Source organism: Sus scrofa, chromosome 6 (assembly GCF_054392235.1).
Source record: "Sus scrofa isolate SSC_HxYL_T2T_F1_AM1 chromosome 6, Sscrofa_HxYL_maternal_Yorkshire_Landrace_v2.0, whole genome shotgun sequence".
Classification (NCBI taxonomy): domain Eukaryota; kingdom Metazoa; phylum Chordata; class Mammalia; order Artiodactyla; family Suidae; genus Sus; species Sus scrofa.
The window spans coordinates 94,529,373-94,544,279 of NC_139388.1; the positions used below are offsets into that span (position 1 = coordinate 94,529,373).

At 52.9% G+C, this 14,907-nt stretch overlaps 1 protein-coding gene across 14 annotated transcripts in view; it reads right to left on the reverse strand.

The window, feature by feature from the left end:
* The window catches only part of CSMD2 (CUB and Sushi multiple domains 2), a 646,878-nt gene that overhangs the window by 284,429 nt on the left and 347,542 nt on the right, over positions 1-14,907 (reverse strand). For 8 of the 14 annotated variants that reach the window (XM_084963759.1, XM_084963749.1, XM_021095859.2 and 5 more), the window contains 2 exons: positions 7,711-7,814; positions 3,658-3,770 (listed from right to left, as the gene is read on the reverse strand). The exons of the other annotated variants lie outside the window; for them this stretch is intronic. In XM_084963759.1, the coding sequence (XP_084819885.1) occupies positions 3,658-3,770; positions 7,711-7,814 (217 nt within the window). The remainder of the gene's footprint in view (positions 1-3,657; positions 3,771-7,710; positions 7,815-14,907) is intronic. 14 annotated transcript variants of the gene reach the window in all.

Consider the following 14,907-nt stretch of genomic DNA (forward strand, 5'->3'; position numbering starts at 1 on the left):
AGACTGGGATGCGCCTGCTCTGGTCCCATCCGAGTCCCTCCTGTCTTCACAGAACCTGCTGCCTCTGTGCACAGAACCGCGTAGCCCCTATAGGTTAGCGAGGCCTCTAAATGCCCACACTCTCTTTCTTCCTAATTTGTGACACCACACATTAGGAGGAGTCCAGCCCACACCTAGCCCATGACTAGCAGTCATGCAGGGTATGTTTTTAAGCCCAGTGTCTGTTGCTCCTACCCTAACCTCAGCGCCGAGCCTAGTACTGGTCACAGGACAGGAGCTCAGTCAATACTGACTGAGTGCAATGGATAAATGAACTGACAAACAAAACCCCCACCTCCAGTAACAAGGAACCTGGGCTTGTGATATGTGTGTGGCCCATGTGGGGCAAAGCCTTGGCGTCCATAAAGATTTTACAAGGAATTGAAACTCTATAGCTTTGGGAGACTTTTGGTTTAAGTGAAAATCATGGGCTTTGAAGTCAGAGAGACCCAGGATTGAATCTGGACTCTGCCAGGTCCCACGCTTCCCTGTGACCCTGGGCAGGTGACATGCCCTCTGAGTCTCTGGTTCCTCTTCCTATGAAAGAGCAGCTGTCACACAGCCGTGAGTGTTGAATGAGATGCAACGGTCCTGATCAAACTAGTGCTGAGCTATGGACCCCCTCTTACAAGAAGGCTTAGAGGAGGAGAAGAGGTGACATGGAACAGGGTCAGCACCCTCCCTGCTGGGCACCCCCATCCCACCTCCTCAGGGGTCCCCAAGGGCACCCCAAGTCTTTGCGTGACACTGTTGGAAAACCTGGAGACGATGAACATGCAGCTTCTGGAACATGAAGGCTCTCAACAAGTATGTCCCTTCCTCTTGCAGTGAAATCACACCAAACAAGTCTAATTCCTTTTTCCCACATAACAACCCTTCAAATATTTGGACACAACTCTTCAGTCTCCCTTGAGACCACTTTCCCCCAAATAAGCACTCAGGGGGCCATTAACCTTTTTCACTGGCCTGGACTTTAAGTCCTCTCCTTTATCCATCTCAAGCTGAGGTCCCCACATCTATGCCCGATGCTCTGACACCTGATCAGGGTAGAATAAAGCACGTCTCACTCCCTGGGATCAATGCTAGTAGCTCATTTTTTGAACCTTCAAACAGGACTTGGTATTTCTTTTCCCACTCCATCTTATCCTGGGAATTGAGCCATCTGCTCTCTCTCCCTCGAGATCTTTCTGCACACTATCTGCTGACTGCTGTACCATCATCGCCCTCAAGCCCGTGTTACTTTTGTCTTTGCTGAGCCGCGGATCAAATGTGGAAAGGTTAGGGGGAATGTAGATGACACAGAATCATCCCCCGCCCCCCACTTCTGGAAATGTTCACTCCCGAATATCCGTAGATGTTCAGAAACGGGGAAACCTTCGAAACTTCAAGTCTAAACCCATCCCCACTTCCAAAGAAGTGAGGGCAGGGCCTGGACCTGAATCACCATCTCCGGATGGCTTGCCTGGTGCTCCTTCCATGGCCTCAGAGCTGCGGGTATGTAACTTTATGTTCCAGAAGAGCCCATTCATTAACTACCTTTGGCTCACTCCCTAGTTACTCACTAATCACCTTGTAACTCACACCGTTTTGTTTTCACATTCTTTATCTAAACTGAATCTTCACAGAAGCCCCGTGACCAATGGTGTATTATTACCTCTGTTTCACAGGTCAAGAAACAAAGCCTTAGAGAGGCTCCCAGGCCTGCCACGGAGCTAGAAAGTGACAGAGCTAGGATTTGAACTTGGCACTTGTCACCCAACAAGTGGTCTTTAGCTGCTGTCCGGTCTCCCTGAGATGCATGCCTCCTCCTCTTGGAACACAGCACCCATCACCTTACCCCCAGCGGACATATCCTGGTTTGACCATGTTACTGCAGGAAAGAAGAGCTGGCCTTCTGTGGCAGATTGAATCATGTTCATCCAAAGATGTGCTAAATAAATCCTCACCCCTGGTCCCTGTGCAGGTGACCTCATCTGGAAATAGGGTCTCTGCAGAAGTAATCAAGTTAAGGTGAGGTGGGCCCCGAGTCCAATATGACTGGGCTCCTTATAAGATGAGGAGAGAGAGACGCACAGGGTTGTGTGTGACCACAGAGGCAGAGATTAGAAAAATGTAGCTACAAGCTCCCGATCGATGGCCACCACCAGAGGCTAAGAAGAAGCCAGGGAGCTTCTACCCCGAGTCTCAGAGGGAGCACAGTCCTTCTGATGCCCTGAGTTCAGACTTCAGCCACCAGAACTAGGAACAAATACAGTCCTGTTGTTGAAGTCATCCAGGCTGTGGTACTTTGTTAGGGCAGCCCTAGGACACAGATTTGCCTCCTGTGAACCCAGTCTGGTGACGGAGTGCAGGTCCTGGTGCAGGAAGAGCCCTTGGTCCACTGGGGCTTGGTGACACATGCTGGGGGATCAAGAGTCCTCTGGAGTTGCTCCCCCCAAATCATCCTGAATAGGGAGAATGATTGGGTCTCTGCATCGGGGGGATGCCTTCTCTCCCCTGCCATGGCCTCCTGTCTCTCTAGCAGCCACCTCGTCATTTTAAAGACTTAAAGCTCACTTTTTTTCCTTACTTTTAGGGCTGCACATGTGGCACATGGACGGTCCCAGGCTAGGGGTTGAGTTGGAGTTGCAGCCACAAGCCTACACCACAGCCACAGCGACATGGGATCCGAGCTGTATCTGCAACCTACACCACAGCACATGGCAACACCGGATCCTTCACCCACTGAGCGAGGCCAGGGATGGAATCTGCACCCTCATGGACATGATGTCAGGTGCTTAACCTGCTGAGCCACAGTGGGAACTCTCTCCCTTTCTTGATAAAGTCTGTCTCCATGCCCCAGAAAGGATGGCTTCCCCTTCTCTGTGCTCGCACTGGCTCTGTTGGCTGCAATCATCTTGCTTTAATGACAGCTCATGTGTTTCCTCCTCTGACTGCAAAAGTCCAGGCCCCTTGAAGCAAGTCTCATGCATCTGTTCCCCTAGTGCCAGCCCAGGCTGGGATACCTACCAGGGCCTCGACAAATGCTTGGGGATGGCCTCTGCCCCCCTTTCCGTGGGGGTCTGCACGAGCAGTCATAGACCAACAGGGGCTTTGGCAGTGCACGGAGGGGTCATAGTGACCGTCTCTCCCGGGCCCCAGCATTTGCTGTTCCCTCAATGTCTGTCCCCACCAAGACCTGAAGGTCACCCTTGTGCGCATTCTCCTCAGGTCACCAATGGTGCGTGTCTGTCCCCAGCTCTGTGCACATAGTCACTCATCACTCTGACACTCAAAGAGTAGCCTGAGAATCTACCATCTCCAGTCTAAAGATCTGAAAAAACAACCAAGGCTCAGAAAGCTTATGGGGCCTTTCAAAGGTCACACAAGCCAGGTATCAACTGGGGATGGAACTGATGCGTGTGCCTGGGGCTGCAGGCCAGCCTTCTAAGTGATTTATCCCAGATAATCCTTAAAACAGCCCAGGAGACCCACTGGAGAAGGAGGCTGGGGCTTAGAGAAGTGGAATCACGTGCCTAAGGAGAGGAAGCTAGTGCCGGGCAACGCCAGGACTCGGACCCAGGGCTTGCTGACACCAGACCCCAGTGTCTGACTCATTGGCTCCCCAAGAGCAGTTACCTTCGTAAGAAGCCTTGAAGCCCAGGGAGCTGCCGCTGCCATCGGTCTGGAAGAGGAGCCACATTTGATGGTTGGTGCTGACGATGAGATCCGGGACCGAGTTACCTGTCAGGCTGTCGGGAGAGAGAGATTTAGAGGCGTGCACCCCATCATGGCACCCCAAGAGAATGACTGTGTGAGTGACCCCATCTAAAGGACTATCTTGGAGCCAGGCTCACTTGGGCAAATTCTGGGCCCCCAGTGTTTCTGCACTTAGCCCAGCAGCTCATGCACATGAGTTGGGAGACTCAGCGTCACCCCCCTTTGGCCACAGGCAGAGCTTGCAACTCAGCCACAACTCCCCAGCCCAGAGTCCTGGGCTCAGAGGAGAGATCTGTGTCCGCACTTGCTCAGGACAGCTGGAGCCAGAGCTAATCAGGGGGGTGGCTGCACTCCTGCAACCTCTGTCTCTTGTGTGAACTCTATGGCAGAAAAGACACAGACAGAGGGAGTTCCTGTTGTGGTGCAGCGGGGACGAATCCGACGAGTATCCATGAAGATTTGGGGTTGATCCCTGACCTCGCTCAGTGGGCTGGGGATCTGGCGTTGCTGTGAGCTGACACGGCTCTCAGATCCTGCATTGCTATGGCTGTGGCATAGGCCGGCAGTCGTAGCTCTGATTCAACCCCTAGCCTGGGAATCTCCATATGCTGCCAGTGTGGCCCTAAAAAGGAAAAAAAAAAAAAAAAAAAAAAAAGACAGACAGAAATCTACTTCCCCAGTTGGGACCCAGCCATGTACGTATGTATGTAAGTATGTACTTAGGGCTGCACCCATGGCATATGGAAGTTCCCAAGCTAGGGGCTGAATCAGAGCTGTAGCTGCCGGCCTAGACCACAGCCACAGCAATTCGGGATCCAAGCCATGTCTGTGACCTACACTGCAGCTCAAGGCAACACCAGATTGTTAACCCACTAAAGGGGGCCAGGGACTGAACCCGCATCCTCATGGATACTAGTTAGGTTTGTTACTGCTGAACCACAATGGGAACTCCCCAGTTATGCCTTTTAATGAGGTGTCTCCTTCCATTCCAGTAGGAGACACGAGGCTGAAAACACAGCAGCCACCCCAGGCCACATTCTTTCTGAAGAAGAGCATTTAAGCATGGAGAGGATTCTGATTCAACTCACATTTACCAGGTACCTACCCAGGTCAGACAATTTCCCTCCCATGATCTCATTATCCCCAGCGCAAAGCGGGCAGTGGCTTTCTCAAGGTCAGCCTGCTGGACAGAGGCAGAGTCAGAGTCTACCACGTAGGCTGGGGTTTCCAGAAGAAACCTGGCCTCCTTTTCCTGCTGAGACCAGACACACTGCCAGCACAGATGGGGTGTGGAGGGTTTTGGAGGGGGTGACTGGAATAATGGTCCCTAATTTCTGCTCCACAGCTTAAGGGGGGCTGTGGAGTGGGCTGCAGAGATATGATGAGTATGACATGAGTGTCATGGGGGTGGAGCTGGGCTAGACCACCGGGGACACCCCAGCCTGGCCTGTGTGACCTCCTTGGGCTGGGGGCCGTGACTTCTATAAGGAGTAAGGATTGACTTCTTGGTGAGCAAGAGAGACAACTGAGCCTCTGTTCTTCTCCCTGTGATCCAAAGATGACAACAAAGGCACCCAACCATTTTGCATGTGTTTCCTTGAAGTTTTGAAATTGACACTGGCCTAAAGAGATTTGAGAGGAGGGAGAGGTGGGAGAGCCCCCTGGCTGCTACAGAACTTGTAGGGATCTCATCTCAAACAGAACTGGTCCAGAGACCTGGATCTGCCATTCATTTGCTGTGGGATCTTGCGCAAGTAGTTGAGCCTCTCTGAGCCTTTTCACTCTATATAAATGTGGGGGTTGACTGGTGCGGTCCCCTAGTGTTTTCAGCTCTGCTCTTCTAGGGTTCTATGACAAAGCACACTGGGGACAAGGGAGGAGACAGAGTGGGATCCTAGCTTCTTGGGCACATCAAGCTCATGTACCACACAGGTCAGCCCACCAGGGCATGTGAGCGATGGGGCTGCACCAAAAGAAGGGGACGGGGTTGGTCATGATGGGTCATTTATGTGTCAACCTCATTGGGCCACAAAGTGCACATCTGTGTGGTCAAACATTATTCTGGGTGTTTCTGTGAGGGAAGTTTTGGATGAGATGAACATTTAATTTGGACGACCGAGTCAAACAGACTGCCCTCTGCCGTGAAGGTGGGCCTCGTCCAATCAGTGGAAGAACCGAAGGGCACAAAAGGTGGACTCCCTCCCAAGTAAAAGGGAATTCTTTCCGCCTGCCTGTCTTCCAGCTAGGGCACTGGTTTTTTTCCCACCTTGAACCTGAACGGAAACATCAGCTGGTCCTGGGTCTTGAGCCTGCTGGTCTTTGCTCTGGAATTACATCTTCAGTGGTCCTGGGTCCCCAGCTTGCAGACTCACCCTGCGGATCTGTGGACTTGCTGCTCTCCACTACCATGCAAGCCAATTCCTTACGATAAATCCCTTCTTTATATATATATATATATATAGATATATATATATATCTATATATATATATATATATCTCCTATTGGTTCTCTTTCTTTGGAGAACCCTGGCTGATACAGTGGAGAGTAGGCAGTTGGGAAGGTGCCCTTCGGGCTGACATTCCACTCCTTTCTCCTGAGAGATCCCAAGTCCCAGCCGTGTCACTTGATGTGCTGGGTAATGTCATTCAACTGCCCTAATAGGATCTTTTCCAGGAGAAATTATAGAAAGCACCCAGGACAGAACAGCTTCTGGATAAGCCAGCTGTTACTGAATGGATATTTCTTTCCTTTTTCTTTTTAGGATCCTACCTGTGGCATATGGAAGTTCCCAGGCTAGGGGTTGAATGAGAGCTGCAGCTGCTGGCCTACACCACAGCCACAGCAATGCCAGATCCAAGCCACATCTGTGACCTACAGAGCAGCTTGAGGCAACAACGGATCCTTAACCCATGGAGCGAGGCCAGGGATGGAACCCACATCCTCATGGATACTAGTCAGGTTCTTAAGCCATTGAACCACAATGGGAACTCCCTGAGTTGCCATTTCTCATTCAGCATTAAAACCAGATCACTTGAGCCTGGGTGGGAAGGGGTAGGGCATGGGACAGGCCTTGACTGACATCAAAAGACATGACCTCAGGAGCTGGTTCTGCCACCCCTCATCTTTGCAGCCTTTGGGGCTCAGTTTCTCCACCTGTTGAACAGGGCTAATAGCACCTTCCTCCCAGAGCTCTGTGGGAATGAAATGAGATCACTGATGTGAAAGTTCCCATCACAGGGCCTCAGTACGCAGTAGGTCTCTTCCTTCTTGGCAGGGGAGGTGGATACGGTCAGGTCTGTCTCTCTGATGCTGGGCAGGAGCGTTCTTCTGCTTTCGTGCCAGCCTAATCACGGTGGGCAAAGGAGGAGCCACATGCCCCCTAAGAGGTGATCCCCAGTGTAATGGAAGCCAGGACAGCCTGACCTGGTCATTTGCCTGGACCAGACCACATCAAACCAGCCTCTCTGGGCTCAGAAGACATGGTCACTATACCCACATGCTCCCAATTCCCTGAAACCCTCCATGTTCCAGATAGTTCAGAGCATGCAGGGAAATGAGCAAAACACTTTCATTGTCTCTGTTAGAAGGCAGACCACCAAATGCACATGGCCATGAGGAAACACTCCCGGGGGCAGAAGCAGGGTCTGCATTGACCCAGACAGCCCAGGGCCCTGCTCCAGGCGCAGGTGCCAAACCTCTGTTTCCCCTGCTCCCTCCCAAGAGACTGTTCCTTCTATGCACTTGCCCTGGGAATGTGGCCCAGAGCTCCATTTTCCTCGGCTGGAGTGGAGAGAGATGGAAGGACTGTTGCTGAAACCAGTAGTGCTATAGGACACCTGTCCTTGTCACAGGCTGGTGGCAGGGAGTGGGGTCAGGGGGGACCAGGTGGGACTTGGCCAGCCACTCCCACCGCCCTCAGCCAAGGTGTGCAGGCTCCTCCCCCTTCCCACCACCAGTTCCACTTCACTCACATGTAGAGAACAGTCTTCTGGTCCCCATCCTGCCCTCCGTCCCCGACCGTGAGGGTGTCGTAGCCTCTCTCCAGGTCAAACTCCTCAAAGGCCAGCTTGATCACCTAGAGAGGGAGCCCGGATTAGGGAGCAGGCAGGAGCTGCCAGGAGGGACCACCACAGCCGTGAGGATAACGAGAAGTTGCCTCATTAGGTCCCAGTGCCCAGAGCACCCAAGACACCACCCCACAGGCCCTCGATCCACACCAGCTTTCTGAGTGTGAACTTTTTTCTCTCTGGGCCATAGAGTCTCTGGGGTCCCCTGATGTTTTCCAAAGATGATCACGGCACATCTGGCCAATTCTGGGGGCTGTCATGGCAACATCAGGCACATCTGGCCAACTGTGAGATGATTAGACTCTTCCTTCATGCCTGAATGCATAGAAATCCCCACGGAATTGGTGGCAAATTTTCAGGCCACATGTGGAATCTCAGCTATCTGGTCCCGGGGGACCTGCAGAAGTTTCTCTCAGCCTCTCCTCTGCCTGCTTTTCTCCATCCACTGGTTTATTTTTTGATTAAATGAATGTTCCGGGAAAGAGATTTCGACAAGATGCTTCTCTCTTAACTTTGGTCCTGCCTTCCACAGATACGAAGCACTCACCACATGCCACCCGAGGAGGTGGGCATTTCAACAGGGAGCACGACATGGGCCCTGCCCTCGGTGAACAGGGAGACGGAAAAGTAAACTGATAACTGCAATGCCAGGTGACAGATGCTACAGTGAGGGCTTGCAGATCTCAGAGCCTTGTCGGGGGGCGGGAGTCGGGGAGCAGTGTGGGCGGGGGCTGTTCACGATGGGGGTTGTGGTCTGAGAATTTGGAAGGTTATGGAAGACAGCCAAGTCAAAGGGGGATGCTGGGACAGGAGGGGTCAGGTACACAAGGGCTGAGCTGGGGCAGAGATGGAACGTTTTAGAACAAATAGTCAGCATCTTGTCAATGTACGTCCACAAACAGCACAGCTGGCAGCCGCCTTGCTCTGGGGGACAATGTGGATGGGCCCTCAGTGCAAGGAGATGACTCAAAAAGGCTTGGAATTTGAGATGTTTGCCTGGAGCTAAGTCCAAAGGGTTTCGTGGTCTCCCCTGCCCCAAACGGCTGGGGTTCATCCTGGCGGGGGGGGGACAGAAGGGTCTTGCACAGTGGCTGGCAGGGACACCTAAGTGCCGGAGAATGTAGGTATGGGTGCTCAGGTGGAAAATGCAGAAGGGAGGCTGGGGGAGGTGAGGACAGCTCGAGGCTTCTATGGCAGTTAAGTGAGCGATGCAGCGGGGCAGGAGGGGTGGAAGAGAGACAAGGCCTGACATCTTTAGGGCCGTGTGATTGGATGGATATGGAGGGATCTGGGATGACTTGCGGGTTTCGGGTTTGGGCAACTGGGTGCTGGGTGACAGTGCTAGTCACGGAGACAGGACACACAGAGGCCCCTCTCCTAACATCTAGTCTCCGTCTCTTGTCTGCTTCAGTCAAGGCAATGGAGATGCTCAGTCCCCCAGTAGGGAGGCTGGAGGTGCTTCTTTGTTTTCTATTCTATAACCCAGGGACTAGAGAATTCCCGTGGATCATCCTTCCTAGCTGTGCAGGCTTTCCCTGTCCAAATCAAACAGCCCCTCGGAGGGAAGCTCCCCCAGGGGGTCTTCAGGTACCTCAGCAGGAAACCTGTGCAGCCCTTGGGCACGAGCCCAGTACAGTGTGTGCAGGCTCCCCACCTCCAGCACACTCACGGGGACGAGGGGGTCCCCCTGGCTGGGAGGAGGCTGGAGGAGGCTTCCTGGAGGAGATGAAGCCCAGGCTGATTTGCGAGATGGAGTGGAGCTCAATAAATGGAGAAGGAAGGGGAAGCCGGTCCTGCCTTCCAAAAGATGTTGCCATTTCCTGCGCCCCGGCTCCCCTGGCCATGTCTCCACATCTTTGAGCTCTTGGTCAAGTGCTCCCTGACTGCCCTTCCTCCTTGCTCTGTGTCAGGACTTACCTGTGACTGACCTGGCAACTGGTCTTCCACCATACCATGAGCCCCCTGGAGGGCAGGGGCCAGGTCTCATGGCCTCTGACCTGCCAGCATCCACTGGTGTGCCAGGGGCTCAGACAATGTTGAATAGGAGAAAGCTTTCCAAACTTTTCCTGACTCTCCAGTGTGGATGGATTGCCAGGCTCTTGGACCCCTCACAGGAGGTGCCATCTAGAACAAAGGTGGGCAGACTGCTCCCTTAAAGGGCCAGGGAGTAGATATTTGCCCCTGTGCATTCCATCTGATGTCCGTCGCAGAGACCCAGCTTTGCTGTCACAGGATGAACGGAGCCATGGCTGCGTACACCCAAGTAGCATGTACAGCCCTAACCCACGTACAAACATGTGCATACGAATGAGTGTGCTTGTGTTCCAATAAAAGTTTGCAAAAACAAGCAATGAACTGGATTTGGCTCGAGGTGGTAGTTTGCCGACCCCGGGTCTAGGAGAGTCTTTGAGACACTTAATCACGGTTTTTGAACATCTCTTGAGAGATTTCGTCACTGTAAGAGCTGACACTCATAATGTACTTGACTCTGTTCTGAGCCCTTTATACTCAACTCACGTAAGACTCACAACAACAGCCGCTATGAATACCTCCATTTTACACATGGGAAAGCCCAGGCACAGAGATGTTAGGCCACTCGCCTGAGATCACACAGCTAAGTGGTAGAACAGGGACTCATCAGGCAGCCAGGGGCCAGGCTCTTTGCCATGCTCGCTGCACTCCAGCGAGGTCTCAGGTCCCCAGATAGGGACCATGACTTATCCTCCCAACCCCTTCCTCAGCTCTTTTTTCTGGACTCACAGGGACCCAGCTCAGTCAACACTTGGTCATAAAATACTGCAAGGCCAGTCATGCCTTCTGCAGGTGGAGGGGCCTGGCTTCTGCAGGGAGTCAGGGTCCTGGCTGTACATTCTTGCCATTGTCACCAGCCAGCTTGCCAAGCCACCACCAAAACAGGGAGCATGTGATTAGTAGGTCTATAATGGGAACACATTGCTTTGAAGGCCAGAACCCAGAGCCATGAAGTGATTTACATCACCGATTAGAGCAGCCACTGATGTGAGCTGCATTTTAGAGCGTCTGACCTTAACAGAGGAGCTAATTACACCAAGTAGCTGGACAACACGCACCCCGTTGAAGCTTTGGGATGGGCCGCAGTGCACGATGTACTGGTGCTTTCATTCCCCCCACCCCCCCCTTCTCTTTGGCCCTTGTTTAAAGACAGGATCCTATAATGATTCATTAAGTAACATGCAGATCCAACAAGCTGGAAAGTGTTTTTCTGGGACAGGAGAGTGGCAGTGCATGAAATAGGCATGATCAAAGAGGCACGTGTGCACACAGCTCAGACACCCAATTTGCACCCATTAGGTAAATGAATGAACGGACCCTTCACTAGGATATAATTACCGAGCACCTGCCCCATGCCGAGCACCGAGCTAGCTGCTTCCCATAAGTTATCTCACTCGCCTGACAACTGAGAAGAGAATCTAAATGCCGAGGGCACCGCGCAGATGGTGAGTTCCGGAGGGTGGCAAAGGAGAGAGAGATGAAAGGCGGTCGGATGGGGGAGGAGGTGGGTGTGCTGGGCCCTGCAGGATGGAGAAGGGTGTGGGCTCCATCTGGGAGATGCTCTGAGCGGAGGACAGGGGAATGAGGAGCAGGGAGGGCAGCCGAAGTGGGGGAGGGGAGGGAGGTGTAGCCAGCCTGGCTGAGTCTGCACTTGGCTTTGCCTGGCAGGTCAGAGTGGGCTCGAGGCTGAAGTTGAGAGGACGCTATAGCTTGGCATGGAGGAAGGGTTGGAGGTAGAAAGACCTGCTGGGAGGCGGGTACAGGGTCCAGGGGTGGGAGGAGGCTTAGGGGAGCCTGGGTCTGTGTTCATTGTGGGGAGGGAGTGCGGCTGGGGGAGGGAGTCTTGGAGACCACAGCTAACTGCACACAGCTACCTTTCCCGAGAACCGGGGGGGACGGGAGAGGGACCATGGAGGGTGCCCGCCCTGGTCCTGGAGGACATACCTTGCTTCCTGATCACTGTCCAGCACCAGCCAAAGGACAGGGATCCCAGTGGTGCCAGCTTGTGCCCAAGGCCTTGGTGGGGCTGCAAAGGATTTGAGAGCCCACAGGCTTATTTTGGGAAGCTGGAGCCCCGAGACACCTCCACTGAGACTGTCCAATGCTCGCATTTCGATCACGGCCACCTGGCTGGGCTCTGGCCTCTGCTGCCCATCCTTCCTTCTGTGCCTGGCAACCTCTCAGAGCAGAGGCTGCACAGCTGTGGCCCTTGGGCCACATCTGGCCTGTGGCCTGTTTTGGTTTGGCCCCTTGAGTTAAGAGGTGTGTTTACATTTTTAAAGGCTTAAAAAATAAATAAATAAACCACTATGAAGAAGGACATGCAACAGAAACCTCACATGGCTCTCAAAGCCTAAAATAGTTATTATCTGGCTCTTTACCAAAACCATTTGCTGACCACTAGCCTAGGGCAATGGTTTTCAAACTGGGTTCCTAGGCACCCCAGGGTTCCATAAAGGTACTGCAAGGCACAAAGAAAAGTGGGGAAAGAACCAGAGGGGCCAGGGCTTGCTCTAGCCAAAGCAGCTCCTTTAGATCTGGTTCATGTTTTGGGATTCTGTGACAGATAACAGCGAGTGGTTCACTCAATGTCCCTCCCACTCTTGACCCATTCTTTTTTTTTTTTTTTTTTTTTATGGCCACACCCTTAGCATATGGAAGTTCCCAGGCTAGGGATTGAATTGGAGATGCAGCTGCCAGCCTACACCACGGCTACAGCAACACGCCAGATCCGAGCTGCCTCTGCGACCTACACGGCAGCTTGTGGCAATGCTGAATCCTTAACTCATGGAGAGAGGCCCGGGATCAAACCTCACCGACACTATGTTGGGTTCCTAGCCCACTGAGCCACAATGGGAACTCCTGTTTACCCATTCTTTTTTTTTTTTTTCTTTTTTTTTTTGTCTTTTTGCTATTTCTTTGGGCCGCTCCCGCGGCATATGGAGATTCCCAGGCTAGGGGTCTAATCAGAGCTGTAGCCACTGGCCTACGCCAGAGCCACAGCAATGCGGGATCCGAGCCGCGTCTGCAACCTACACCACAGCTCACGGCAACGCCGAATCGTTAACCCACTGAGCAAGGGCAGGGACGGAACCCGCAACCTCATGGTTCCTAGTCAGATTCGTTAACAACTGCGCCACGACGGGAACTCCTACCCATTCTTAATAGCTTTGTTTGAAGAGCATAATGTAGCTGGCTAACCTGAGAACTAAGGATAGTGAAGTGACAGGATTCTAAGCATGAGACACAAGCTGAGAAGTCCTCAGGGCATTTTCCCCACCTTTCTCCTTGTTTTTCTGGACTACAGATGTGAGGACAGAGATGAAGCAGCCTTCTTGTGATCATGAGGACAAGAGCCACATGCAAGGAATGGCGGAGGGGAAAATAGGAGATGCTGGAGGACACTGAGAGCACTGCCAGACCAGCCCGGGAGTCTTCCCTCTGCACCTTTGGGATGGGAGGGAAATAATTTGTTTTGGTTCAGCTTCTGCTGAGCCGTTTTCTGCAACTGACGGCCAATCGAGACCGAATGACGATGGGTTCTGAAGAAAGCCTTCATCACCGCGGAAGAGTTTACCAACTCTTGACCCTCAGGATAAAGCTCAGCTTCTCGGCAGGGAAATGCTACGTTTACATGGCCTGCCTCTGCCCCTTCCCAGCGGGTCAGCTCCCCATTGCTGGGCTCTAGGCCTGTTTCTCTATTCCCCCTCAGGGTACATCTCTGGGCTCCTGAGGGCTGACCCTGGCCTCCCCTCTCGCCTCTGTTGCCTAATGCTGCTGTCAGACCATTAGCTCCCTGAAAGGAAGGGCCCTCCCTTTCCCCAAGCACAGCCTGCATGGTGACTCCAGCCTGGATCTTGCCGAGGGCCCAGGGCAGGGCTGAACCCCACGGGCTCTTGCGATGGGGAGGAGGGGAGGCCCATGGAGGGGCTGGTACGACCCCTCAGGAGTTCAAGCAGAGAGGCCTCCAAGTGCCTCTGAGGAAGGCTTTTGAGGAGGCTGGTTAAGACGGCTGAGGGGCAGAGGTGGAGAACTTTGTCAGAGATTCCGGAACTTAGGTCACCACCTCAGATTTAATTTTGGTGGCTCTGAGAGTAGTAAGTCTTTTCATCCATTCATTTGCTCAGGGATTGGTGGATTCATTTATTTATTCCACAGTGAATATGCTCTTGACACGTTCTGGGCTTTGGAGAAGCAACAGAAGCAAGGACCATCATGGCCACTGCCCTGAGGCCTCACAGTCTAGAAGAAGAGATACAGGAGTTCAGAGGAGACGCAGCCCAGTGTGTTAGTGCTGAAATCAGGGGAGCACGGGAGGGGGCAAATGAGAGGGACATAAAGTCCCGGCTAGAGTGGGGACTGGGCCTTATCTTTGCAAATAGAGGAGGGCATGCGGGCACGGGCCCAGCCAGCTCTAAGGAAGAGGCGCGCCAAGATACGCTGTGACATGAAGACAATTGTGAAAGGAAAGGGATCGGGGTGAGGACTTGGAGGGGCCAGCGAGGGTCCCTCTAGGGTGGTCCAGTCATGAGGACTGGGCTGTGGGGGCACTGAGGGAAAACCTCTCTGATCACCAGCCAGCATCTTGCCTAGGGCCCAGTACAGACAGCTCGAGAGTCAATGTTTGCTGAATGAATAAGTGAGTGAACACATGGGCCACGTATGGGTTCCTGACATTTGCACGAGAGAGTGATCGCTGCCTGGAGAGTCATTTCTCAGTTCTTCGGGTCTACGAAGGGAAGAGTGACACTGATACTCCCCAAGGAGTGAATAATCAAGCCGCTGTTATCTTTGGCTTTGAAGTTCTTGAGATGCACTTTCTTTCTCTCCCTTCCAGGCCCTTCCTTCTCCCTTGCCTCCTCCCCCTACTCCCTCCCGTCTGTCTCTCTCCTTCTCTCTGGCCTGCCTTTTATTTCTTTTCTAGCAAAGGAGGATTAACAGTCCAGATCAAACCCAGCAAGGCTCACCTGCAAATTGAATCATGTGTCTTGAGTTTCTAACCGAGAAGCTGGGAAAGGCCGATGTGTGCAGGGAGGGGACATGGATGCAGGACTGGGTTTCAGGCCTGAC